Below are 24,970 nucleotides of genomic sequence, written 5' to 3'. Positions count from 1 at the left end.
TCGCCGTCGTGCGCGTCGGACGAGCCACCTTGCTGTCCGCCACTGCTGCCGCCGTGACCGTGGCTGCTGCCGGGCTCGTCGGAGTCGTTGCTCGAGGAAGACGGGGCGGTTCCGCCGACGGCGAGGACCGTCGTCGCGCCGCTCAGGACCGACTCGCCGTTCTTGTCGGCGACGCGGACCTTGACCTCGGAACCGACAGGTACGTCCCTCTTGGGCGCTCGCCACTGTACCGACGTGCCCTCCCAGCCCTGCGCGTGAGAGCGTCAGTCCCTTGTTCAACGAGGAGAGGGCAGGAGGAAGAGGACGGCGAGGGACGCACCTCGGCTTGCGAGACGACCTTGTCGTCGACGAGGATCTTGACGACGTACGGCGGTGAGCCGCCAGTCCACTGAAACTTGAGCGCCTCGCCGACCTCGACAGTCTGCTGCGTCGTGACTGAGATGGCGGCGAGGGCGGACGAGGCGCAGAGCGCTGCGGCGAGGGATCTGAGGAGCGAGACGGCGAGCATAGCGTGTGTGCTGCCGAGAGCCTCGAGGTCGAGGGAGCAAAGTACGAGTAGACGCAGGAGCGGATCTTGCGGCAGAGGGTCGGCGACGGCGTGCGTGAGAGCGGACAAGCCGAGTCCGCGGACTGTCCGGCGGACAGGAGCCAGTGTCGCGCCTTTTGCAGCGCTGGAGCTCTCATGCAGCCGCACGGGAGCTTCCAGAGAGTGCGCATTCGCCCGCACAAGCGCTCGAGTGCGGTGGCCAAGCGGTGGCAGAGGCGCACACTCGCCCGCCGGGAGGAGGTGCGGACTGCGGCCGCCAGCTCGGGCGCGAGGGTGGACAGCTCATTGAGCACAGAGTATGCTCGAGCCGTGTATCGCCCGGCTCAGCGAGAGCAGCAGAGGCGAGCGAGGAGTGTGTTTGTGCGCGACCAAGGTGGGAGGAGAGCGACGCCCTTCGCCCCTCCTCCCGTACCGCTCCATCGCCCAGACTGGGCAGCGCTGCCTCGCCATGGCACCGCACCAGTCCATGCTGCCAGTGCGCAGAGACCGCCCACCTTCAAGCGCCCTCCCTCGCCCTGTCCCCCTCCCCACCTCGTCCTCAGTCAACACGCGCCCTCTCGCACCACCGGCCACGCCGGGTCGTAGTCTTTGCGACTTGAGCCGCTTCGACCTCGATGCCCTACTCGACTCGCCCACCTCGGACAACCACGGCGCCCTCATCGACCAGGCCGAGCCCAGCTGGCTCGCCGACCAGAGCGCCTTCACCCTCGGCGCAAGGACACCTGCGCGCGCAAGAGCCACCGTCCTCGTCGACGACGAGTCGATGCTCCAAGACGGCACGTTCGCGCAAGGCGGCGACAGCGATGGCGAGGCGACGCAGGACGACCTCGTCGAGACGGTCGACAACCAGCTCGAGCTGCAGGTTCCGCAAGCCGGTGCGTTCGGCCGCTCCTGCTCCCCTTCGGCTAGGTTCCTGACACCTCTATCTACAGATGTCGCGTCCTCAACGACTGCCGAGCCGGCCCCGGCCAACAGTCGACCGCCCTCCTCCCCGACCAGCTTCGCGGCACCCCTCACCGTCGAGTCGTCGCCTGCCCGCGACCTGTCCGCGCCCTCCTCCGCCGCGTTCACCGAGCCGTCGGCGGCGTCCAGCGTCGGGACGCTGCCACCGGCCGTCGCGCCTGTTCCGCCGTCGCCCCCGGCCGCTTGCCCGCTCCGCCTCGACCCGCCGCCGCCCGCCGTCGATGCGGTCGGCACGGCGAGAGCGCGATCGTCGAGTCGGACGCCGGCCCTGTCAGCTGCAACGCCTCCTCCAGTCGACCGCCGTGCGACGCTCGACCGCCTGTCGGCAGCTGCGGCTCGTCCGCTCGTCGTCGACGCCCGCGCTGTCTCTGCGCCGACCGAGGACGTCGCAGGCCTACGCCGAGACGTGTCCGACGTTGTCGACGAGCCCAAGACCGTCTCGCCGTCGCGCTCGCCCAAAAACGAGCGGGCTCAGCAGCCGTCGCCTGCGCCTGCAGCCGTCGCTCTCGGCGCCAAGACGGCGCCGGTCAACGAGGACGAGGCAGCTTCGTCGGCGCCGCAAGTCGTCGATGGGCCGCCTCGACCGCCGACGCGGGGCATCCCGCCGCCGCTCGTCCAACCCGCACCTGTCGCCCGCCAACCCCTCGCGATCGCGTCCCGCCCTCCTCGTCTCCTCGCCTCCTCCTCCTCCCTTCCGCCTCCCGCCGAGCCGGTCAAGAAGCGTCTCACAGCCGAGAAGGGCGTGCCCGACGTCGACGAGGAGGCCAGGCGTCGAGTGCGCGAGGCCAAGGCCGAGCGCGAGCGGGCCGCGCGAGAGCGCAAGGAGCGACTCGGGCGCGAGGCGGCGGCCAAGAAGGCGGGGCAGCGGCGTCCAAGGGGCGTGGCGCAGGACGAGGTGGACGGTGTCGAGGCGGCGCGAGCTGGGCAGGGCACGAGCACGACCGCGAGTGCGCACGAGCCCGTTCCCGCGCCCGTTCCTGCGCCTGCACCCGCTTGCGAGCCTGAGCCCGCATCGGCGCGCTCCTCGCTCGCGCGTACCGAGCTCGTCGGCGGCGACGTGTACGACGACTCGCCCCTGCCCATCCTCGCCTTCGACGCCGACTCGTCGCTGCCCTCGATGGGCGCGCCGCTCGACTTTGCCGGGCCCGAGCATCAGCGCGGCCGGCTCGCTCTCGGCCTCGGCGTCAATGCGGCGCAGGCGCAGGGCGTCACGAGCACGCCGGCGCGGCCCGCCGCCCGCAAGGCCGGCCGGGAGCTCGTCGCTGAGAAGGCCGACGGCCAGACCGCGCCGCAGCGCGAGCCCCAGGTGAGCAGGGCTTCGATCGCCTCGACGCCTGCGCCTCTCGGCGAGGAGCCCGTCGCGCCGGCGCCGACCGAGGTCAAGCTGGAGGAGCAGAACGAGGGCGACGAGCTCGGCTCGGCGTCGGGCGCGCAGGTCAAGCGTCGTCGGCGGGCCTCGCGCCTCACGCTCTCCAAGGCCGGTCCGAGCGACCTTGTCGCCTCGATGTCGTCGGCCCACCGCCGCGTCGCACGACCGTCGATGGGCAAGGCGGTCCGGGTGGTGCTCCTTGCGCCCGGCCCGGCGGATCCCGCCGCCAGTACCGCCGCAGGGCCTGCGCTCCTCGCGGCATCGGCGTCGTCGAGTTCTGGTACGCTGTCGCGCTCGCAGCGGCGCGCATCCCGCGTCCCGGCCGACTCGGCCCCGGCCGCCAACGTCGTCCCGCCTGCGCGTGCCTCGACGGCCACTTTCGACGCCTCGTCCTCGAGCCGCCGCCCCGGACGCAGCTCGCTCGCACCTGCACCGCCCACGCCGCCGACCAGGCCCGCCAAGGCGACCCGCATCGCCGAGTCGACCCGCATCGAGGAGACGGTCTCGCTGTCTGCCTCCGGCACGCTCAAGACGTCGGCAAGGCGCGCCTCAAGGCTCTTTCCGGTCGCCGAGGAGCAGGTCGCCGTCCAGGAGACGGCGCATGGAGCTACGACCTCGCCCTTGAGGGCGCCGGTCTCGTCGGCGCCGCTCAAGCCCTCGCACACGGCGTCGACTTCCCGCCCTCGGTCCGCCTCGACCTCGCAGCCTCACGTCCTGAACGCCACCGTGGCACACCAACACGTCTACGTCGAGCCACCTCGCGTCCCGCCGCCGCCGGGCAAGGTCATCGGCGGCGTCACGCTCCCGTCGTCCTTCTCGTTCGCCGACGCCGAGTCGGAGCTTGCGGCCGTGCGCGAGGCCGAGAGGGTACGCCGCGTCGAGGAGAAGGAGCGCAGGGAGCGGCATGTCGAGGAGGTGGTCGAGGAGAGGAAGAGGAAGAGGGACGAGGTCGGTGGGTGGGCTGTCGCGAGCAGTGGAGCGGCCAAGGAGGGGCAGGAGCACAAGGTGCGCTCCTTTCTCTTTCTCTCGTTCGCGTCGCGTACAGCGGACCGATACTAATGACCGCTATCGGCCCGCAGCGTCAACGCCTCGTCGACCCGCTCGCCCGCTCGACCTCGTCGGCCGCACCGCCAGTCCGCTCGGCGCCGCCGCATCTCGCCTCGTCCTCGCCCGCCCGAGTTGTCCCGCACCTCGGCCTTGCCCCGACCATCGAGCGCTCGCACCTGCGCTCGTCCTCACCCGCCGCACAGCACGCGGCCGTGCCCGCCGCGCCTGCGCACGAGCCCGTCTCGGCGCCCGAGCCTGTCGCCCTCACGCGCGAGGCGCTCGAGCGCAACACGCGCCGTGCGGGTCCGAGGGTCGACCTCGACCGGAGAGTGTCGCTGTGGGCGTCCGAGGGGCGGCTCGAGGACGTCGAGGAGGAAGTGGAGGACGTGCAGGAGGCGGCGGTCACCGCGGTGGCTGCAGAAGCAGTGGCGCAGCAGGTCCAGGCTCGTCGGGAGCAGGGGATGGTGCTCGAGCAGCAGCAGGAGCACGTCGAGGAGCAGGGGCAAATTGAGCAGGTGCGCTCCCTTCCTCTGCCTGCGGCCTCTCACCTCGTCCTCGTACTGACCGACCCGCTCCTTGCAGCCCTTCCCGACCAACGTCGCGCCCGGCCTGTCGACCTCGTCGAACGTCGTCGACGCCGTCGCCGCCGCCGCCGCCGCCGCCGAGCGCGCACCCGAGCCCGCCGCCGCATCCACCTCGACCGCCACCGCGTCCTACGCCCAAGCCCGCGCACCCGGGCCATCCAGCTCCTCCGCCGCAGCGGTAGCCTGCGTCTCGCGCCGTGTACCGCCGCAAGGGCCCGCACCAGCAGCGCCGGCAGCACCTCGTCGCGCTCAGGCCTCGGCGACGGCCCCGGCCTCGCCGCTCTTCACGGCGCAGCTTGGCGCGTGGCAAGCGCGCGAGCGCAGCACGCTCGGCGGTGCCCGTGGCGTCCATGGCCCTGCACGCGTCCCTGCGCCGGCTTCCGCTGCGGCGCCGCCGCACGCGGCCGGCACGAGGGTCCGCCGCGCGCTCGAGGCTGTTGCGCCGGCTCGCCCGGGCCCGGTCAAGCGCGCGCGCATCGTGAGCGGGCCTGCTCCGGCTCCCGTGACCAAGGGCGCGCCGCCGGTGGCGGGTCCGCGGCGCGCGCCGGTCGCCGTCCAGCGGGCCAAGGAGAACGCGCCGGCCGGTGGCTCGAGCGCCGGGGCAGGAGCAGCTGCAGCGCCCAAGACGGGCGTCGCGGCCGAGCTCGAGCAGCTGCGGCAGGCGCGCGCAGAGTGGAGCGAGCGGCAGAAGCGGCGCGAGGAGGAGGTCCGGCGGCGCAGGGAGGACGAGCGCAAGCGCGAGGCGGTGCGTCCCTCTTCCACTCGCTCCCTCCTTTCCTCTCTCTCTCTCTATGCGTGTACTGACCTCTTTGTCGACGGCCATGCAGGAGCAGGAGCGCGACAAGCTGGCGCAGCTGCGCGCGTCGCTCGCGCGAGGTGGGCCGCAGCCGGGCGCCAAGGGCGGCGCTCGCCGGGCAGAGAGGGTCTGAGGAGGGACGTTGATAGTCTGTGCTCTCCCTTGTTGCCATTTCACGTGCTTTCGCTACTCTCGAGCGCTCTCGGAGAGGCGAGCGCCGTTCGAGGCCTGAGAGCGGGTTCGACTCGTACATTGCTCACTCTGCACCGGCGAACGTGATGGCTACAAACACGGCAAAGAAGAGGACCATGAAAGCCTGCTGCATGAGGGCCGTGCGCCAGTCGACGGGCTGTGCCGCCCTGCGCACGAGCGTCGCGGGCTGCGCGACGTAGAAGGGCGCGCCCGAGTCCGGGTCGCCGTCGACGATCACGGCGGGGTGGCCTGGGGCAGGTCCGGCGTCGCCTGCGGGGGGCGGGGGCCACGAGAAGCCGAGCGAGAGGCCGGGGAGGGGGAAGAGGCCGGCTTGGAGCGAGAAGGACGAGCCGCTCGAGGTGGAGCGGTAGGCTGGGGCGGCGGCGGTCGAGCCTGCGGGTCGAGGTCGTGGAGGGATCGGCTTCGAGCTGCGACAGGGCGGGGCGCGAGTTGAGTCAGAGAGACGTGCTCGAGAGAGGGGAGGAGGAGAGGCCGGAGCGCACCGAGGGTCCGTCTCGTCGCCCGAGCCGGCATAGATCGGCACGAGCTTGTCGACCGTCAGAGGCGCCTTGCACACGGGGCACGCTCGGCCGTTCGACTCGACGAGCCACTGCGAGGTCGAACCGAGCGAGGGTGAGCACCGTTTGCCGCGGGACGGCAAAGAGGAGGGGAGGGAGAAGCGGGCGCACCTCGTGCATGCAGGGCCAGCAGTGCAGGTGACCACATGGCGTCACGACAGGCTCAGAGGGCACGTCGAGGCTGTTGCAGGGGCGAGAGGGAGGTCAGCCTGGGCGCAGCTTCGGAGTGGGGGCTCGGAGTCGCGGGTGGTGCGAGGGAGAGAGTGAGGAAAAGGGGCGCACCAGATGTGACAGCTGTAGCGGTCAAGCTGGTCCTGCTGCGCCTTGCCCTTGCCCTTGTCCTCGTGCGAGACGCGGGCCTCGCCCCCCTCTTCATCGCCGCCGTCATCGTCCGGTGCTGGTGGAGGCTGCGGCACGCTCGCGGCGGCGGGTGGATCCGGCGCGGTTGGTGTGTCGTGGTTGAGCTCGAGAGGCAAGGTCGAGCTGGGCTCGGACATGCTGTCGTGGGCGAGGAAGCGTGAGAAGGGGAGCCGAGCGGACGAGCGTGTGGGGGGAAGCGACCACGTCTCGCACGACCAGGAACAGAGGAACGGCAATACGATGCACTGCACAAGATAGATGTAGCCGCTCTACTGAGCCCCGGCCCCTCACTCGCGCATCTCGTCCTCCTCGGGCTCGACCCTCGCCCTCTTGACCCTCTCCTCCCCTTCCAACCCCTCGCCGCTCTCGCGCTTCTTCTGGCCCGGCCCGCCATCGCGTCCATCCCTCGTGCCCGCCGTCGCAAACGCCGGCAAGAGCCCGCTGAACGCGCTCAAGCCCGTGGGCGACCCGGCGTCGCCGAACGCGCCGATGGGAGGCGACAGCGCCGCGGCGGCGAACGACGTCGGCCCGCTCTCGGCGAACGCAAAGGGTGCGACGGCACCGCCGGCAGAGCTGAGGCCGAGCGACAGGGCGCCGCCGCTCGCCGCCGGCGCCGTCGTCGCGAACGAGGGCGAGAGCCAGGTGCTCGTCGAGGCGGCAGTGGCGGCGGGAGGCGTGCGCGGCGGCGAGTCGGGGGGCGCAGGAGGGACGGCAATCCCGGTGGTCGGCGTCGCGGCGGCGGCGGGGAGGGTGAGGGCGTGCGGTGGTGCGGGAGGCGCGATCGAGAGGGAGCGGGTGCGAGGTCGGCGCGGCGGGCGCGTGTTCTCCTTCTCGGGTGGGGTCGCCGAGCCGTCGTCGTCACCTGACGGGGCAGTCGGGTCGGTGGCAGTCGTGGGCGTGGTGGGCTCGGCGAGGTCGGGCGCGGATGTCGACGGGTCGTCCTCGAAGAAGGACCAGGCTGCGGGCCAGAGGGAGAGGGTCAGTCGACGTGCGGCGCACGCAGAGAGAGGTGAGACGCACTCGGAAGGGTGTCGTCGTCCTTTGGCGTGGCGGCAGGCTTGCGCGGGCTGTGGGGCGGGAGCATGCGGGCGGCCCTGCGCTTGGCCGGCGAGGCGGCGCCGACCTGGAGGAAGGTGTCGATGAGCCAGCGCGGGCTCGAGTGGGGCTCGTCGTCGTCGTGGAGGTTCTGCGCGTCGTCGTCGAGCATCATGGCGTGCGAGGGCGAGGCGAGCGAGGTGGACGCGGTTGGCGCCGACGCGTCGTCGAGCGGTGCGAGAGGTGGGCGACCCGCGGCGGTGGCCGTGCGGCGCGGGCTGGCGGGTGGAGGCGGAGGGGCAAAGGGTGAGGGGAGGAGGCTCATGGCACGGGGGTGCTTGAGCGAGTGGTGGTGCTTGTTGGGCGAGGCGGACGACGCGACGAGGAAGGGGAGGAGCGGGAGGGTGGCGAGGGGCTTGCGGTCGGCAGATTGCATCACCGTGCTTGTGCGTGTCGGTAACGCGTTGCAGGGTGCTCTCGGTGGCGGCGGCTTGGTGGCTGACGAGGAGAGCGGACGCAGATGAGACCGAGCCACGGCGTCCTCCCTCTTGTCCTCGTCCACCTCGCTCGGCTAGTCCCTTGATCGACCAGGTGAGTCCCACTGGTGCCTGTGCATCGCCCTGTTTACCCCGCGCTGACCGTCCACCTCTCCCTGCCATCCCTCTCCTCGTCCCCCCGACGACTTGCCCCCACCTCGTCCCGACCTCCAGCTCCAGCCCACCATGGCCCTCGCCCCGCAGTTCGCCACGCACCGCATCGCCGGCTCGCCCACCGCAGCCCACACCCTCGAGCTTTTCCTCGACATCGTGTGCCCCTTCTCGCGCAAGCAGCTCCAAGGCGTGCGCGACCACCTCGTGCCCCTCATCGACTCGCCCAAACTCGCCGACCACCTGTCGGTCATTGTCCGCCAGGTCCCGCAGCCGTGGCACGCGTCCTCGACCCTCGTCCACGAGGCCGCCCTCGCCGCGTCAAAGGTCTTCGTCGACTCGTCGTCCTCTGCGACTTACTCGGACCCCGACGTCAAGCACGCGTGGAAGACCTACTTCTACGCCCTCATCGACGGCCAAGACGTGCGTCGACTCTCTCCATTGCCTCCTTGTCCCGCCTCGGCCTGACCCTGGCCCCCCTCCACAGGCCTACTACGACGAGCCCTGCGCTACCGAGTCGCCCAACGACACACGCGCCCGCCTCGCCGACCTCGCCGCGTCTACTATCGGCGTCGACCGCCAGCAGTTTCTCGACGCCATCTCGGTCGGCAAGGGCAACGGCGGCACCCCCGTCACGGCTGACCTCAAGCTCCAGATCAAGTTTGCCCGCGCTCGCGCTGTCCACGTCACGCCCACAGTCTTCCTCGAGTGCGCCCCCCTTTCGCTCTCTTCCTCTCTCGATGTGGCTCGAGTGGCGCGACTGACCCGGCCCGCGACGTCCGCAGCGGCCTCGCCGAGCCGAGCATCTCGTCGTCCTTCTCTGGCGACGACTGGCGCCAGTTCGTCAACGACAAGGTCCTCCCCGCCGGCGCTCCCAAGCTTTGAGTTCCGTATCCTCGAACCCCTTCTGTAGATAGCCCCCGCTTGAGTCGACAATCCCGCAGTACAGCCGCTGCAGCGAGACCGCGAGAGTGAGAAAGAGAGAGGGGAACGGGCGTCGCGAGCTTCTCGGTTTCGAGAGGAGTGGGTGCGGGTCAGGTTCTAGACGTCGAGTAACCGTCTCAGCAAGGACCGTGAGAGCGGCGGAACCCGGGATTAAACTACTCTCGAGGAGTTACAGCGTCTTGCAGCTACCTTCTCTCGCTCGACGAGGTCAACTTCTCGGTTTTGAGAGAAGTAGGTGAGGGTCAGGTTCTAGACGTCGAGTATCCGTCTCAGCAAGGACCGTGAGAGCCGCGGAACCCGGGATTGAACTACTCTCGAGGAGTTACAGCGTCTCGCAGCTACCTTCTCTTGCTCGACGAGGTCAAGTTCTCGGTTTCGAGAGAAGTAGGTGAGGGTCAGGGTCTAGACGTCGAGTAAGCGTCTCAGCAAGGACCGTGAGAGCGGCGGAACCCGGGATTAAACTACTCTCGAGGAGTTACAGCGTCTCGCAGCTACCTTCTCTTGCTCGACGAGGTCAAGTTCTCGGTTTCGAGAGAAGTAGGTGAGGGTCAGGTTCTAGACGTCGACTAAGCGTCTCAGCAAGGACCGTGAGAGCGGCGGAACCCGGGAGTAAACTACTCTCGAGGAGTTACAGCGTCTCGCAGCTACCTTCTCTTGCTCGACGAGGTCAAGTTCTCGGTTTCGAGAGAAGTAGGTGAGGGTCAGGTTCTAGACGTCGACTAAGCGTCTCAGCAAGGACCGTGAGAGCGGCGGAACCCGGGATTGAACTACTCTCGAGGAGTGAGAGCGTCTCGCAGCTACCTTCTCTTGCTCGACGAGGTCAAGTTCTCGGTTTCGAGAGAAGTAGGTGAGGGTCAGGGTCTAGACGTCGAGTAAGCGTCTCAGCAAGGACCGTGAGAGCGGCGGAACCCGGGATTAAACTACTCTCGAGGAGTTACAGCGTCTCGCAGCTACCTTCTCTTGCTCGACGAGGTCAAGTTCTCGGTTTCGAGAGAAGTAGGTGAGGGTCAGGGTCTAGACGTCGAGTAAGCGTCTCAGCAAGGACCGTGAGAGCGGCGGAACCCGGGATTAAACTACTCTCGAGGAGTTACAGCGTCTCGCAGCTACCTTCTCTTGCTCGACGAGGTCAAGTTCTCGGTTTCGAGAGAAGTAGGTGAGGGTCAGGTTCTAGACGTCGACTAAGCGTCTCAGCAAGGACCGTGAGAGCGGCGGAACCCGGGATTGAACTACTCTCGAGGAGTGAGAGCGTCTCGCAGCTACCTTCTCTTGCTCGACGAGGTCAAGTTCTCGGTTTCGAGAGAAGTAGGTGAGGGTCAGGGTCTAGACGTCGACTAAGCGTCTCAGCAAGGACCGTGAGAGCGGCGGAACCCGGGATTGAACTACTCTCGAGGAGTGAGAGCGTCTCGCAGCTACCTTCTCTTGCTCGACGAGGTCAAGTTCTCGGTTTTGAGAGAAGTAGGTGAGGGTCAGGTTCTAGACGTCGAGTAAGCGTCTCAGCAAGGACCGTGAGAGCGGCGGAACCCGGGATTTAACTACTCTCGAGGAGTTACAGCGTCCCGCCGCTACCTTCTCTTGCTCGACGAGGTCAACTTCTCGGTTTCGAGAGAAGTAGGCGAGGGACAGGTTCTAGACGTCGAGTATCCGTCTCAGCAAGGACCGTGAGAGCGGCGGAACCCGGGATCTAACTACTCTCGAGGAGTTACAGCGTCCCGCCGCTACCTTCTCTTGCTCGACGAGGTCAACTTCTCGATTTCGAGAGAAGTAGGTGAGGGACAGGTTCTAGACGTCGAGTATTCGTCTCAGCAAGGACCGTGAGAGCGGCGGAACCCGGGATTTAACTACTCTCGAGGAGTGAGAGCGTCTCGAAGCTACCTTCTCTTGCTCGACGAGGTCAAGTTCTCGGTTTCGAGAGAAGTAGGTGAGGGACAGGTTCTAGAAGTCGAGTATCCGTCTCAGCAAGGACCGTGAGAGCGGCGGAACCCGGGATTTAACTACTCTCGAGGAGTGAGAGCGTCTCGAAGCTACCTTCTCTTGCTCGACGAGGTCAACTTCTCGGTTTCGAGAGAAGTAGGTGAGGGACAGGTTCTAGAAGTCGAGTATCCGTCTCAGCAAGGACTGTGAGAGCGGCGGAACCCGGGATTTAACTACTCTCGAGGAGTTACAGCGTCCCGCCGCTACCTTCTCTTGCTCGACGAGGTCAACTTCTCGGTTTCGAGAGAAGTAGGCGAGGGACAGGTTCTAGACGTCGAGTATCCGTCTCAGCAAGGACCGTGAGAGCGGCGGAACCCGGGATTTAACTACTCTCGAGGAGTTACAGCGTCCCGCCGCTACCTTCTCTTGCTCGACGAGGTCAACTTCTCGGTTTCGAGAGAAGTAGGCGAGGGACAGGTTCTAGACGTCGAGTATCCGTCTCAGCAAGGACCGTGAGAGCGGCGGAACCCGGGATTTAACTACTCTCGAGGAGTTACAGCGTCCCGAAGCTACCTTCTCTCGCTCGACGAGGTCAACTTCTCGGTTTCGGGCGAGATCCTTCCTGCGGCGACAGTCCTCGATAGCGCGAACAGCTAGGCTCGACCCGTCGAGCGGGCCATTCGCGACCCTCGAGCCCGAAGCACAGATGCGCGGACCGTGCGTTTGAGAAGGTCGACCAGGTTCCGAAGCGCCCTGCTCTGCCAGACGCGTCCGCTCTCAGCTGCTCGTTCGCGCACGCTCAACAAACGACGTAACAGCGACCCGGCACTCGCGCGAGTCGCACCGACTCGGGAGCTCTCGAGCAGGGGAGAGCTTCTTTGCTCTCACGAGGGCGACGACGGCGGATCGATAGAATCGTGCGTTGCGCTCTTCGAGGCTCAAGATGCTACAGGTACAGACTATGTGTAGAGGAGAGAGGGGGGGAGCTAGAAGGCCGGGACGAGGGTGCAGGAGGAACGGCCGGCAGAGCGGGCGCGGAAGGGCGTCTGCTCGAGAGGACCACGCGGGCCGAGCGGTCGAGCGCTCACATGCCCTGGTCGATGCCCTTGGGGCTCGGGACCTCGTTGCCGATGCCGCCGCCGAGGCCGCCCTCGATGCCGTGACCGAGCGGCGCCTCCTTGTCGCCCGTCGGCTCGGGCGCTGCAGAGCCGAACGAGACGGCGTCGTCGAACGCGTCGCCGTACGGTCGAGGGCCGAGAAGGGCAATCATGTCGCTCCTGTGAGGGGTGGACGAAGGTGTCGTCGTCAGGCGAGGAAGGGGAAATGAGGTGAGGGAGAGAAAGTGAGGGCGCACCGGCTGAGGACCTCCTTGTCGAGCAGGACGCGCGCCACCTTGTCGACCTGCTCCTTCTTCTCGGTGAGGAGGTCGTGGCACCGCTGGTGCGCGCGACGAACCATCGAGCGGACCTCGTCGTCGATGAGCTGCGCCGTCTTCTCCGAGAACGGCTTCTGGAACGACTCCTGGTCCTGGCGGTACGACAACGGGCCGACGGCCGGGTTCATGCCGTCTGTGTCGTCGTCGTCGTCGTAGGAGAGGTGACAGTGGGCGAGACGAGAGACGACAGGCGAGAAAGGGGGGAGGAGTAGAAGGAGGAGACGGTCAGTTCTCCGATCGACAATCGACCGGGCCACCGACAGAGACAGAGAGTGAGAGAGAGAGAGAGACAGGGACGCACAGTTGGCGATGACCTCCATGGCCATCCTCGTCACCTTCTGCAAGTCGTCCTGGGCGCCCGTCGTGATCCGCTTGAAGAAGATCTCCTCGGCGACGCGCCCGCCGAGCGTCATGCACATGCGGTCGACGAGCTGCTCGGTCGTGTACAGGTACCGCTCTTTGGGCAAGTACTGTGCGTAGCCGAGCGCGCCGACACCTCGAGGGACGATCGAGACCTGCATGGCGAAGGCGAAGGCGAGGGGGCGAGCAGGGCAGGGCGAGGTGGACGAGGGACGAGTAGGGGGGACGCGAGCACGACACGGTGCCACGAGACGAGACGAGAAGGCAACGACGTCGAGGAGAAGAGAGAGGCGCCGTCGAGAGAGAGAGAGAGGGAGAGGCGTTGAGAGGGTTGGGAAGGAGGATCGGGAGGGGAGACAAGGTCAGCTCGGTGAACCTGCTGCACGCCTCCCTCGCCGAGAAAGATCAAGCTCGGACGCACCTTGAGCAGCGGGTCGGCCCACTCGAGGAACCACCCGCAGACGGCGTGACCGGCCTCGTGGTACGCGACCGTCTTCTTCTCGTCCTTGTCGAGGACCCGGCTCTTGCGCTCCATGCCGGCAATGACGCGCTCGATCGCCATCTCAAAGTGCTTCTCGCTGACGGCGTTGGCGCCGAGGCGGGCGGCGATGAGGGCCGCCTCGTTGGCGACGTTGGCGATGTCGGCGCCCGAGAAGCCGGGCGTGTGCGCCGCGAGCTTGGCGATGAGCTTGCCGAGGGGCGAGTCGGGTGCGGGCTGGTCGTCGGCCTTGAGCGTGTACATCGACTCGAAGTTGCTCTTGGGCGCCGAGCCGGGTGCGGGTGCGGCGTCCGACGGCGACGACGACGAGGGCGCATCAGGTGCGGGCGAGGCGCGCAGGATGGCGGACGACGTGACGGTAGCGTCGGACGCGGTGGCCGACGCGACGACGCCGCCGAGCGCCGGCTGGAAGTGCGCGATGGCGGGCTGACCGCCGCTCGGACCGCCCGACGACGACGAGCCCTCGGCGATGCCGTCCTCGGCGCCGTCCTCGGCCTCGGCGGTCACCGCCTCCTTCTTCTTGTCCGGGCGCGGGATGTCGAGGACGAGCTTGCGCAGGTGGACGTTGAAGATCTGGCGGCGGCCGCCGACGTCCGGGTTGCTGACGTTGATGTGGCGGTCGAAGCGGCCGGGGCGCATCAGGGCCGGGTCGAGGACGTCCGAGCGGTTGGTGCCGGCGAGGAGGACGACGTGCTCGCCCGTGCCGAACCCGTCCATCTCGACGAGGAGCTGGTTCAGGGTCGACTCGCGCTCGTCGTTGCCGCCAAACTGGCCGCCCTTGCCGCGCGCCTTGCCGATCGCGTCAATCTCGTCGATGAACACGATCGCGGGCGCGTTCTTCTTGGCCTGCGCAAACAGGTCCCGGACCCTTGAGGCGCCGACGCCGACGAACATTTCGACGAATTCGGAGCCGGACACGCTCAGGAACGGGACGCCGGCCTCGCCCGCCGTCGCCTTGGCCAGGAGCGTCTTGCCCGTACCGGGGGGTCCCGACAGGATGGCGCCGCGAGGGATCTTGGCGCCGAGGCGCTCGTAGTGCTCCGGGTTCTTGAGGAACTTGACGAACTCCATGATCTCCTCCTTGGCCTCGTCCATGCCGGCGACCTGTGCGCACGTAGGACAAGCTCGTCAGTCAACGTGCACATCGCAGTGCGCGTCGCCAAAGAGGAGAGAGAGGAGGACGCACGTCGTTGAACTTGACCTTGATGTCGGTCTCGTGGTTGAACATCTTGGCCCGGCTCTTGCCGACGCCAAAGATGCCGCCCGGTCCACCGCCGCCACCGGGTCCACCGCCGCCGCCGCCGAGAAGGCCGCCGCCTGCGCCGCCGCCCGTCATGCGGCGGTAGATCCACACGGTCGAGCCGATGAGGAGGAGGGTCGGGAGGAGGTTGAGGAGGGTCTGGCCGAGCGGGATCTCGTCGTGGTACGCGACGGGGAGGCGCTCGCCGAGAGGGATGCCGAGCTCGTGCTGGGCCTCGTCGAGGCGCTTCTCGAACGCCTCGACCGAGCCGATGCTGAAGAAGTAGGCGCCCTGGCCCGGCGCGGCGCCCTGCGGCTGGGCGTTCGAGTGCAGGTGGACGCGGACGCGGCTCTTGTTGACGACGGTGAGCTTGTCGACGAGGCCCTTGGACAGGAAGGCCGAGTGGAACTCGGCCCAGGTGATCTCGCGGCTGGTCGGGTCGTACTGGCTCGAGAGGCGGTACAGGACGTACATGGCGACGGTGGTCGCGACGAGCGTCGTCGCGCTCGGGTTCGGGGCCTGGGGCCCACCGGGCCCGCCCTCGCCGCCGTCGGTGCCCTTCTTGTTGCCCTTGGGGTCCTTGCCGTCGCGCTTCTTGTTGGGCCCGCCGCCACCGCCGGTCGTGTCGCCGGCCTGCTGGCCGAAGAGGCCCTTGATCGGGTCCTTGGGTGCGAGGTCGGCGGCCGGGGCGGCTGGCGATCCGGGGATGGCCTTGTCGGACGAGGGGCGCTTGCCGAGGAAGCCGCCGAAGAAGTCGTCGAGCGAGGGCGGGCGGTTGTCGTTGCGCGAGGGCTTGTCCGAGTGCGAGTCGGTGGTGGACTTGGCCTGGACGAGGCCCTGGAGGGCGTGGCGGAGGGACAAGTTGCGCCGATGGGCGGCGGAGGGGGACGAGAGGCGGCGGAGCGGGGTGGCGCACTGGCGCAGCGAGCGTGCGGGGAGCATGGGCGGTTTTGTGTGTCGAGGCTGGATGTGCTGCTCTAGCTGTGGCGGGTCGAGCGAGCAGCTGTGGGTGGAGGAGACGAAGAGGAGGAGGAGGTCCGTCGCCGTCGGCCGCCGCCGCCGTCGCAAGCGCTCCTCCGCGGAAACCGGTCATCGAACTCTCGCACCCGCCCACTCCTACGCACTAGCTGCACTCGCTCCCCAAGCCTGCCCGACCGGCCCCCGCTGCACCCACCCGACCGCCCTCGCCCACCTCGATCGGCCCACCACGCATCACCATGGCCAGCTCGCGCACAGAGCTCCTCGAGTGGATCAACGACCTCCTCCAGCTCAGCCTGACCAAGGTGAGCCCTCGCCTTCCTCCGCACCTCGCTCCTCGCGCCGTCGAGACTCGAGAAGACGAGGTCGTCGATCCAGCCGGCTCGGTTCGCTCACCCTCCTCCCCGCCCCTCCCTCTCTGCGTACTGTGCAGGTCGAGCAATGCGGTACGCTCACCTTCCCCTGTCACCTCGTGCTCTCGAGACGCCCCCGCGAGGGCTGCCGACGCGGCGACCAGAGCTGTTGGCTGACCTCCTCCTCCTCCCTCCCTCTCCCTCTTCCCTCTCCTCCTCGCCCGCCCTGTGCGCCATCTCCTGCACACTCGACTCGCGTGCTTTGACCGCTCCCCTCGCCCACCCCGGCCCTCTCGACTCGCGACCTCGCCTCTTCCTCCTCCTTCCTCGTCGCCTCTCCTCCTTCCGACATGCGGCCCCGCGACACCAGGCACGGGAGGCGTCTACTGCCAGATCATCGACTCGATCTTTGGTGACGTCGCCATGAACAAGGTCAAGATGCAGGCCAAGCAGGAGTACGAGTACCTCGCCAACTTCCGCGTCCTCCAGAACAGCTTCAAGGTGCACGCCATCGACAAGGCGCGTCCCTCCCTTGTCTGTCTCTCTCCCCCGCACGTGGGACTGACCCTTGCGCGTCACAGCCCATCCCTGTCGACCGCCTCGTGCGCTGCAAGATGCAGGACAACCTCGAGTTCCTCCAGTGGCTCAAGCGCTTCTGGGACATGAACTTCCCCGGCGGCGAGTACGACCCGGTCGCCCGTCGAGGGGGTGCCGGCGGACCGAGTGCGGGTGCGGCGGGGCCCGGACCGCGTGCGCCGTCCGCGACGGGCGCGGCAAGGGCTCCTCCGGCGGCGGCAGCGAGGCGACCAGCTGGTGCGTCCCTCTCCTCCCTCGTCTCGCCCCACCCTCTCTCGCCCACCGGCCAAGTCACTGACGATGCCCCTCGCCCGCAGCTACGGCAGCCCGCACCTCTGCGGCGCGTCCCGTCGGCGGCGCCGCACGCGTCGGCGGGCCCTCGGCACGGTCCTCATCGGCGGCGAGCAGTCGCGGCGTCGACCCGGCCGCGCTCGAGGCGCTCACGGGCCAGATGAACGAGATGAAGCTTTCGGTCGAGGGTCTCGAGAAGGAGCGCGACTTCTACTTCAACAAGGTGCGTGGCGCCGTTTCTCGTCGTCCTCGTCGTGCTCTCTCTGTCGAGCGCGCAGACTGACGTTGAACGACACCGCCACTCGCAGCTGCGCGACATCGAGATCATCATCGGCGCGAGGCTCGAGATCTCCGAGCAAGAGCCGGACGGCAACGGCGTCACGGACGCCGAAAAGGAGACGCTCCTCCAGATGCAGCAGATCCTGTACAGCACCGAGGTGCGTCTTCTCCTTCTCCCCCCTGTCCCTTTTTTGAGTGCCCGAGCTGACCCTTCGTGCGCGCGCAGGAGGGCTTCGAGGTCCCCGAAGATGCGCAGGAGGAGCTCGTCAACGAGGAGGAGGAGGAGACGTTCTGAGCGTGACCGGCCCGTCCTACGTCCGTCGATCCTCGTCGCAAGGCCCGTTTCAAGCTGTCGACAGGCGCCTTACACTCGTCGACCGCCACAAGATGCGCCTTGCCCTCGCCCTCCTTCTCCCACCTCTTTCCCTTCTTCCCCTCTGCCCACCTCGTCCGCCCACTTCGCATTTCGTTACACCTCACGCCCGCCGATACGCCCTCCTTGCCAGTCACTCTCCCTCCTACTGCCGTAGAGCTCCCCGATACCCAGTCAACCGCGCTCTCGCCGTTCGCGCGCGCAATGACCTCGTCCTTCTCTCTCTCTCGCCCTTTGCGCGCCGTACTGCACGAGAGCTTCTGTCGGTATCGCTTCCTCGCAGAGCACGTCCACGAAAGGCTGAAAGAGCGCGAGCGAGACGTCGCTGCTTTCGCCGACTTGACGGTCCGCTGGACGCGAAGTCCGGCGACGACCCTCATCTCCCACGGCTCTCCACACCCTCGTCGCCAGGGCTAGCGGCACCGCAGCCTGCACTCGAGTCGAAGGAACCGCTCCCCGACAGTCGCATGCCCGCCTCGGTCGCTCCTCTGCACCCTCCCTCGCCCATCGCCTCATCGTCGCTGTCGACCCCGCTCTCGCTCCCGAGTCCGCCCTCGGCCGGCACGCCGCACCCGCACGCCATGCCAACACCTGCAGCGCACGCAGTGCATGCGCCGCGAGCCGGCCTGCCGCAGGGTGCGCTCCTGGCACCGCGGCCGGCTCAGGCGCATCCTGCGCCGACGCAGAGCTCGGCGCCCTTCTTCTCGTTCACGCAAGGCGTGCTTCTCGGGCAGGCGAGCATGTGCGTCCTCTCTCTCCCCCTCTCTCTATCGAGCGGGTCGCTCCGTCTGCGGCGAGTTCGCTGACCGTTCGCCTCGCCTCGCAGGATCATCCTCGCGGCGCTCTTCCTCAAGTACGTCGTGTTCGAGGACCCGGACGCGGCCAAGCGGGCGAGGGAGGAGCGCAAGCGGCTCAGAGCGGCGGCGCGAGGCGAGGGTGGAGGCGAGGAGGACGAGGCGGGCGGCAAGGGGAAGCGGGGGCAGAAGAACGGCAAGGTTGGCAAGGGCGGCGGCAAGGCCAAGGTGCGCCCATCTTCTCTCTTCGACGCGTAGCGGCAGGGCGCGCCAATCGACCGCTGACCCCTCGCCGACGCCCACAGGCCTCGTCGCGCACCCCTCCCGACTTTCCCGCGGCCACCCTGAGCGCGGCCGCACTCCTCGGCGCGCTCTCGTACGACCTGTCGACCCACCCGCCCGAGTCGCTCGACTGGCTCAACGTCCTCTCGGCCCAGCTCATATCTTCGTACCGCGCCCTCGCGGCGTCGCACGCGTCGGGCGGCGCGCGCGCCCTCATCGAGGAGGCGCTCAACCGCAGGACGGGCGGGACCGAGGAGGGCGCAGAGGCGGCGCAGGGCATGGTCGGGCTCGATTTCGTCGAGGTGGACGAGGTCGAGCTCGGCGAGGGGTTTCCGGCGTTGAGCGACGCGAGGGTGCGGCCGAGCGGGGTGGGAGGAGAGAGCGTGGTGCGTCCTCGCCTTTCTCTCTCTCTCTCTCTCGGTCGACACAAGAGCTCACCTATCGATGAGCATACAGCGCGTCGAGCTCGACCTCGACTACATCGACACGGTCGTCCTGTCCGTCTCGACCCGGGTCGTCCTCAACTTCCCCCGACCTCGATTCGCCGTCCTGCCCATCTCGCTCTCCCTCACCCTCGAGCGGTTCTCCGGCACCCTCACCGTCGAGCTGCCGCCACCCGCACCTGCGCCTGCACCTGCGCCGTCCTCGTCCTCGACCGAGCCGCACCACCACCACCACCCCGGGCACCCGTCGGTCCACCTCTCGCTGCACCCCGACTTTGAGCTGCAGCTCGCCACGTCGTCGCTCCTCGGCTCGCGCGCCAAGCTGCAGGACGTGCCCAAGATCGAGCAGCTCCTCGTCGCGCGCATCCGGGCGGCGATCCAGGACCGCGTCGTCTGGCCCGGCCGCGTCGAGGTTTCCCTCCCGAGCCTGTCGAGGGACAAGTCGCGCCACCACCACCACCACCATCACTCGCACTCGCACTCGGAGGCGCACGTGCACGACGCGGCGGCCGTCCCGCCACTCGCCGACGACCTCGCCGCCTCGCCGCTGCGCACGACCCCCCTCTCTCCTCTCGCCTCTCCTCTCGACCCGTCGCCCTCTACTCCCCCTTCCTCCAGCTCCACCTCCCCTTCCCCTCACTTCGACCGTCCTCTGCGCAACCCGCTCCTGTCCCGCACCGCCACCTCGTCCACAACAGCGTCCGCCTCGGGCGCCGACACGCCCTCGGTCGACCTGTCGGGCCCCGACGGGCCCTCGATCGCGCTCCATCCGCGCGTGCGTCCTCCTCCCGCACACCTCGCGCACGAGTCGGCGAGGGAGGCGGCGGCAGCGGCGGCCATGCCGAGCCCGAACCCGAGCGAGAGCCTGCCGGGCTACTTCCCGCCGATGTCGGGGCGGTCGGGCCTCAGTGGAGCGGCTTCGAAGGGCTTTGGTGCGGCAGGCGCACAGGGCATGCGGTACAGGGCTGCGGCGGGCGGTGCAGGCGTCGGGATTGGGCTCGGCAGGTAGTTAGACGAGCGGCGGGAGTGCGGGTGCATCTCTAGACAGCCTGCATGGCGAGCATGCCAGCCGTTCTTCTGCATCAGTGTGCCGAGAGTTCGACAGGCGAGTTTCGAGCGCTCTGCGCGAGTCGCTCAGTCTCTGCTGGATCTCTCGCTCGGACCTCTCGCAGTCTCTTTCTCTCTTTCGCGGTCGGCTCGCTCTCGAAGCTGCGAGTACGTCCCATTGCTCGCGGTCAGAGTGACTCCTCCAGCTGTGTTGCACGTCGTCGCGTCTACTGCCCGTCCGCCTTCTCTCCTGCGCCCGCACCGCCCGAGGACGACGGCGGCGTAGCGCCTCTCGCGACGCTCGCCCGCAGCCCTCCCGCAGCGGGCGCCGCCTGCCCTGCTCCCGCCGCACTTGCTGCACCCGAGCCCGCAGCTGCCCCGGTGCCCGCTGTCCGTGCCGTGAGCAGGCTCTGGAAGAAGTCGGCGAGGACCTGGTTGCCGCCGGCTGCGACGCCTGCGGCGCTCGATGCTGCGGGCGCAGCCGCACCTGCTGCTGCCGAGGTGGACGAGCGCGAGGAAGGGCGGTCGGCGAAGGTGGCGCTCGACGACAGGGTCGGGGATGGGCGGTCGCCGTTGAGCCCGGGTGCGCCGGACGTCGAGCCGCCGAGGGGAGGGGAGCGGATGCCGGCCGAGGTCGACGAGCTCTGCGATGAGACGTTGACGTCGCACAAAGAGTCAGTCGAGTGTTCTGGCCGAGTGCGGCAAGCGGAACGAGCGGGACGCACCTGTCGCGACATGGCCCCGGCCCGGTACCTCTCCTCGCGTGACGCACCCGCCGCCGCCGCTCCAGCCCCGGCATCCGCCCTCTCCCTCGCCCGCTCCATCGTGCTGACGACGGTCGGCAAGTCCAAGCTCGTGCCCGCCATCGGGCCGACGACACTCGGGCCGAGCGCGCCGCCGAACCCGTTCATGCCCGTCAACGACGACGACGACGAGCCCGGTTGGCGGAAAGCGAGGCGAGGGTCGGCGGCCGTGTCGGCCTGGAGGACGTCGTAGTGCTCGCGGAGGAACGCCTGCTCGTCGAACGCAGAGACGGCCGGCGCGAGGTTGACCTTCTGCGGACGGGGGGTGCGAGCTCGTCGATCGGTGCCCTGGACGTGCTGCTCGACGCGAGAGTGCAAAGAGACGACAAAGGAAAGGAGGGACGCACCGAGTCCTCGGCGTCAAAGTCGACGACGACCATGCCGTACTCGTTCTCGAGCCCCCTCTCGCCCTCGCCGCCGTCTGCGCCTGCGCTCGCGCCCTCCCTCGCCGCCGACGTCGCTCCTGCCGCACTCTTGCGCTCAAGGTCGACCTCCCACCCTCGGCCGACCGTCTCGCAGTCGAACCGCTCGCGCAGGATGCGGATCTTGCCCCAGCTGTCCCACCCGGCGGGGACGAGCACCGCCTCGTGGTCGACGACGTTGGCGCGGTGCGGGAAGGGGAACGAGGCGACCGTGGACGGCGCTGCCGAGATGGCTCGGGTCGAGGTGACGGCGGCGGAAGGAGAGGTTGGTTGCGCGGCCGATGAGGAAGGCGAGGCGAGGGAGGTTGAGGACGGCGGCGACGAGAAGAGGCGATGCACAATGTACTGCCGCAGTTTGGCGTACGAGGTGGGCAGCGTCTGGGCGGTGTAGAAGACGGCGGCGCCATCTGTGGATCATGTGAACCTTGTCAATCACGCCGCCGACCGAAGGACAGAAGGCGCGACGAGGGAGAGGTGACGCACAACGCAGGGCGATCGTCCTCAGCGTCTGCTGGACAAAGTCGAACTGCTCCTCGGAGAACTCGCGCTCGCGCTCGAGCGAGTTCATCTGGTCGGCCTGCGAGGCCGCGAGGGAGCGAGTCGTGAGCAGGCCCGTCCGACTCGCTCGGTCCCTGAAAGAGCGGAACGCGATGACGCACCTTGGTGCACACGAAGATGAGCCCGACGCCGAGGTTATCGGTGAGGGTGCCGGGCGGTAGCGGCGAGTCGAGGTCGACGAGTGCTGCGGCGGCTGACGAGGACGAGGTGGTCGGGGCAGTCGAGCCTGGGGCGGCTGGCTCGGCGTACGAGCGGATAAAAGCCTCGACTGCGTCGCATTCGAGGGCTCGTGAGCTGACTCTACGCTAGGGAGAGACGAGGGCGAACGAGGGACGCACGTTGTTCCCTCCCGTCGACCTGGTCCCCCTCCTTGTCCTTGCCCGCTCGCCCGAGGAGCTCGTCGAGGAGGATGACCCACTGCTCCAACTGCCGCACGAACTCCCACGGCCGGTCCCAGTCGAGGCAGATGAGGACGATAGAGTCGCGCACGAGGGCGAGCGAGAGTAGGGAAGGATAGGGAGGGAGCGGCGACGAGAGCTGGTAGACCGAGAGGCGGGCGAGGGTATCTGCAGGCGGACAAGCGCATTGGTCAGTCTCTGGCTGGGGAAGCAGCTAGGCAGGCGACCTCGCTTTGACGAGCGAGCCCGCTTCCACCAAACGCGCCGACCAGGAGAGGGAGCACCGCAGACTCACCGCCGTCATAGCCCTCGTCCCGCACGTCGATCACGTCGTAGCTCATTCCGAGGTCGAGCTGCTGCTGCTCGACGCCATTGAGCGCCGTCTCCTTGCCCTTGTGCGCCGTGCTGGACGAGGGCTCGCCGGTCGGGGAGCGCAGGCGGTCGACGAGGGTGCTCTTGCCCGAGTGCGGTGCGCCTGCGGGTACAGTCTCGTGCGGTCAGCTCTCGTTAGCGTAGCCGACAAGCGAGGCGAGCGCAGAGCGAGTCGCTCAACGCGTCGGCCCCGCGCGACGTCGAAAGAGAGACCGAGCCAGACGCACCGAGGACGAAGCACGGCTTGCTCGGGGTGCTCCTGCTGCCCTTGACCGAGTCGAGGATGTTGCTCCACAGGTCGCCGTCGCCAGGGAGGACGACGCCGGGTGCCGATGAGGACGAGGCGGTGGTGGGAGGAGCGGGCGCGGCCAGGCTGGACGGCGTGGTGCTGCCGCGCATCGAGGGTGGCGCAGGCATGGTCGGCAGCGCGTACTGCGCGTGCACGAGCTCTCGAGTGAGCGGTGGGCGACGACGAGCTTCGACGAGCGGCGCGAGAGACAGATGAAACCACGTCGCTCGAGCGGGCTCGAGCAGCTCTCAAGCTCTCAGTTGTGCCGCGGGAAAGCTCGCAGGCATGGTTGCACATCGACTACAAAGCTGGAGGAGCCGCACCCGTCCCTGCTGCCGCGGCCAAATCGACCACCCGCTGCCGCTCCTGCGTCTCCCTCTCTGCTCGTTGCCGCGCGAACGCCTCGCCCTTGTTGCGGTACGGCGGGTACCTGCGAGCGAGGGCGTCGTCCTGAGTCAGTGTCGGGCGCGCGAGAAAGGAAGGGGAGAGAGGGAGACGCACCAAGGGAACGGTTTGTCTTTGGACAAGACGACGATTTGGTGCGCGTGCGAGATGTAGCCCTTGAGCAGGTTCTGCGACGACGACGGGACGACGATCAGTACAGGCGCATTCGAGATGCGACTGGACCGAGAGTGGCTGAGGAGCGCGGGCGCACCTTGTAGATCATGTTGGCGAGCAAGCACTCCATCTCCTCGCCGTCAATCTCGCCCTCCTTTGTCCGTCTCGGGACGGCCTCGCGCCTCAACCGGCCGAGCCGCACGTCCTCCTCGAGCCCGACCGCCTGCGCCGCGTTGTAGTAGGCGCGGAACTTGTCGATGCTCATGCGCGCCGGCTTGCCCTCGAGGACCCAGCTGCGTACGAGGGCGCAGCGTCAGGACCCGTTCTGACCAAGGTGTCGAGAGAAAGGAGAGTGGAGGAAAAGGGAGGCAAGGGAAAGGAGGCGGGACGCACGCCTTCTTGAGCAGGCCCCGCACGGCGCCCTCCCTCGCGCGCTCGACGACGAGGTACGTGCCCCGCTGCATGAGCCTCTTCTGCGCCACCTCTAGCTGGCGCTCGTAGCCGGCAAAGTCGCCCTGGCGAATCGCGCGCACGAACGGCTCGTACAGCGTCTTGTGGCGCGCCGAGCGCGCGAGGAGCTTGGGCGAGGGGAGGACGCCGCGCACGAGGAGGAGCGGGATCAGGTAGTCGAGGATGAGTCTGTGGGCGAGATGTGAGTCAGTCAGGCTCGGACCCTTGGCGTCGTCGCTCCTGCGGCACGAGGGGAAAAGTGGAGAGGACGCACTCGATGTTGCGCTTCATCTTGCGGTGCGTCATGCCGAGCGCCTCGACGAAGCCCTTCTCGGCCTGGGCATAGTCCTCGCGCAGGAAGGCAAAGACGGCCATGTAGTACGAGTAGGTGACGCGGTGCGCGCGAGGAAAGGCGGTGAGCGGCGGCAGGTCGGCCGCGTTGATGCCCCGGATGATGTTCTTGCACAGGGCGGTCGAGTTGAGCTGCGCCCGAGAGAGACAAGAATCAGAGGGCGAGATCGAGTTGAAGGAGAGAGCGAAAGGGTCGACGCACGCGAAAGTACGTCTTGAAGAGGAGCGACGCGAGGTAGTAGGTGCCCATCTTGCGCGACGCCATCATGTCGGACGCTCTGCGGGTCACACTCGAGTCAATGACGGCTCTTGAGAGACAGGAAGAGCTGCAAGCGAGGACGCACCGGTCGTTGAGGCAGCACGAGAAGCACTTTTGCAGGAGGCGGCTCGCGTCCTCGAGCTTTGTCGCCTTGTGCCCGTTGGCGAGCAGCTGCTGGTCGGCCTGTACATCGCAGAACGTCGCAGGAGTCAGTCCCAATACGCCTCGGCGTGCGGCGGGCCGACTTGGCGAGGAAGAGAGGGCAGGACGCACCTGCTCGGCCGTCTTGCGCAAGTCGCGGCACACGACGTAGAGGAGCGGCAAAGCCCAGCCGGTCGGGAGATCGCGCGCATCGATGAGCCACCGGTACAGGGCGCTGCATGTGCAGGACGTCGAGAGGGTCAGGGCCTGCGCGCGGCAACGAGGTGGGGGAGGGGAAGGAGAGGAAGGCGGACGGACGTGACGGCCTCGTGCTGCTTCTGGTAGGCAAAGACGGCGTCGACCTGGCCGTGAAGCTGGCCCGTCGAGGGGTTGATCGGAGGCTGCGCGGTGGGAGGTGAGCTGGCGGTCCTGAGCGGAGAAGATC

The 24,970-nt window shown here is 68.1% G+C and overlaps 9 protein-coding genes across 9 annotated transcripts; 4 read left to right on the top strand and 5 right to left on the bottom strand.

Moving 5' to 3' along the window:
- Nucleotides 1-995: 995 nt before the first annotated feature.
- Nucleotides 996-5,439, top strand: RHOBADRAFT_40541 (uncharacterized protein; the record flags this gene model as incomplete). The annotated part of the gene is made up of 5 exons (XM_018413727.1): nucleotides 996-1,422; nucleotides 1,480-3,884; nucleotides 3,959-4,441; nucleotides 4,509-5,255; nucleotides 5,338-5,439. 5 exons carry the CDS (start codon nucleotides 996-998, stop codon nucleotides 5,437-5,439), a joined length of 4,164 nt encoding a protein of 1,387 aa, XP_018274044.1.
- A 108-nt stretch (nucleotides 5,440-5,547) lies between these two features.
- On the bottom strand, nucleotides 5,548-6,573 carry RHOBADRAFT_50518 (uncharacterized protein; the record flags this gene model as incomplete). Its single annotated transcript, XM_018415359.1, has 4 exons — nucleotides 5,548-5,926; nucleotides 6,002-6,108; nucleotides 6,188-6,257; nucleotides 6,359-6,573. 4 exons carry the CDS (start codon nucleotides 6,571-6,573, stop codon nucleotides 5,563-5,565), a joined length of 756 nt encoding a protein of 251 aa, XP_018274043.1. The 3' UTR covers nucleotides 5,548-5,562.
- Nucleotides 6,574-6,723: 150 nt separating this feature from the next.
- Nucleotides 6,724-7,907, bottom strand: RHOBADRAFT_50517 (uncharacterized protein; the record flags this gene model as incomplete). Its single annotated transcript, XM_018415358.1, has 2 exons — nucleotides 6,724-7,394; nucleotides 7,457-7,907. The coding sequence occupies 2 exons, from the start codon at nucleotides 7,905-7,907 to the stop codon at nucleotides 6,724-6,726; spliced, it is 1,122 nt and encodes a 373-aa protein (XP_018274042.1).
- A 286-nt stretch (nucleotides 7,908-8,193) lies between these two features.
- Nucleotides 8,194-9,003, top strand: RHOBADRAFT_10471 (uncharacterized protein; the record flags this gene model as incomplete). Its single annotated transcript, XM_018411988.1, has 3 exons — nucleotides 8,194-8,541; nucleotides 8,606-8,826; nucleotides 8,904-9,003. 3 exons carry the CDS (start codon nucleotides 8,194-8,196, stop codon nucleotides 9,001-9,003), a joined length of 669 nt encoding a protein of 222 aa, XP_018274041.1.
- Nucleotides 9,004-11,881: 2,878 nt separating this feature from the next.
- On the bottom strand, nucleotides 11,882-15,201 carry RHOBADRAFT_22897 (uncharacterized protein). Its single transcript, XM_018412582.1, has 6 exons — nucleotides 14,455-15,201; nucleotides 13,815-14,372; nucleotides 13,191-13,484; nucleotides 12,711-12,924; nucleotides 12,329-12,542; nucleotides 11,882-12,251 (listed from the first exon to the last, which is right to left on the bottom strand). The coding sequence occupies exons 1-6, from the start codon at nucleotides 14,980-14,982 to the stop codon at nucleotides 12,059-12,061; spliced, it is 2,001 nt and encodes a 666-aa protein (XP_018274040.1). The 5' UTR covers nucleotides 14,983-15,201; the 3' UTR covers nucleotides 11,882-12,058.
- Nucleotides 15,202-15,725: 524 nt separating this feature from the next.
- On the top strand, nucleotides 15,726-17,588 carry RHOBADRAFT_22893 (uncharacterized protein; the record flags this gene model as incomplete). Its single annotated transcript, XM_018412581.1, has 7 exons — nucleotides 15,726-15,791; nucleotides 15,920-15,932; nucleotides 16,210-16,373; nucleotides 16,421-16,652; nucleotides 16,733-16,929; nucleotides 17,015-17,143; nucleotides 17,212-17,588. 7 exons carry the CDS (start codon nucleotides 15,726-15,728, stop codon nucleotides 17,278-17,280), a joined length of 870 nt encoding a protein of 289 aa, XP_018274039.1. The 3' UTR covers nucleotides 17,281-17,588.
- A 173-nt stretch (nucleotides 17,589-17,761) lies between these two features.
- RHOBADRAFT_50513 (uncharacterized protein) lies at nucleotides 17,762-19,955 on the top strand. The gene is made up of 4 exons (XM_018415357.1): nucleotides 17,762-18,100; nucleotides 18,185-18,380; nucleotides 18,458-18,787; nucleotides 18,891-19,955. The coding sequence occupies exons 1-4, from the start codon at nucleotides 17,826-17,828 to the stop codon at nucleotides 19,884-19,886; spliced, it is 1,797 nt and encodes a 598-aa protein (XP_018274038.1). The 5' UTR covers nucleotides 17,762-17,825; the 3' UTR covers nucleotides 19,887-19,955.
- A 160-nt stretch (nucleotides 19,956-20,115) lies between these two features.
- Nucleotides 20,116-22,894, bottom strand: RHOBADRAFT_50512 (uncharacterized protein; the record flags this gene model as incomplete). Its single annotated transcript, XM_018415356.1, has 8 exons — nucleotides 20,116-20,568; nucleotides 20,650-20,979; nucleotides 21,075-21,556; nucleotides 21,633-21,726; nucleotides 21,809-21,975; nucleotides 22,046-22,273; nucleotides 22,401-22,580; nucleotides 22,705-22,894. 8 exons carry the CDS (start codon nucleotides 22,892-22,894, stop codon nucleotides 20,152-20,154), a joined length of 2,088 nt encoding a protein of 695 aa, XP_018274037.1. The 3' UTR covers nucleotides 20,116-20,151.
- A 172-nt stretch (nucleotides 22,895-23,066) lies between these two features.
- Nucleotides 23,067-24,926, bottom strand: RHOBADRAFT_40533 (uncharacterized protein; the record flags this gene model as incomplete). Its single annotated transcript, XM_018413726.1, has 9 exons — nucleotides 23,067-23,196; nucleotides 23,268-23,338; nucleotides 23,422-23,617; nucleotides 23,718-23,963; nucleotides 24,049-24,257; nucleotides 24,328-24,403; nucleotides 24,470-24,567; nucleotides 24,658-24,760; nucleotides 24,844-24,926. Coding segments are annotated over 9 exons (1,212 nt in total), but the record flags the coding sequence as incomplete, so codon positions are not given.
- Nucleotides 24,927-24,970: the final 44 nt, after the last annotated feature.

The sequence above is a fragment of the Rhodotorula graminis genome, assembly GCF_001329695.1.
Source record: "Rhodotorula graminis WP1 unplaced genomic scaffold RHOBAscaffold_1, whole genome shotgun sequence".
Lineage (NCBI taxonomy): Eukaryota > Fungi > Basidiomycota > Microbotryomycetes > Sporidiobolales > Sporidiobolaceae > Rhodotorula > Rhodotorula graminis.
This window is presented reverse-complemented; position numbering and strand designations above follow the sequence as displayed.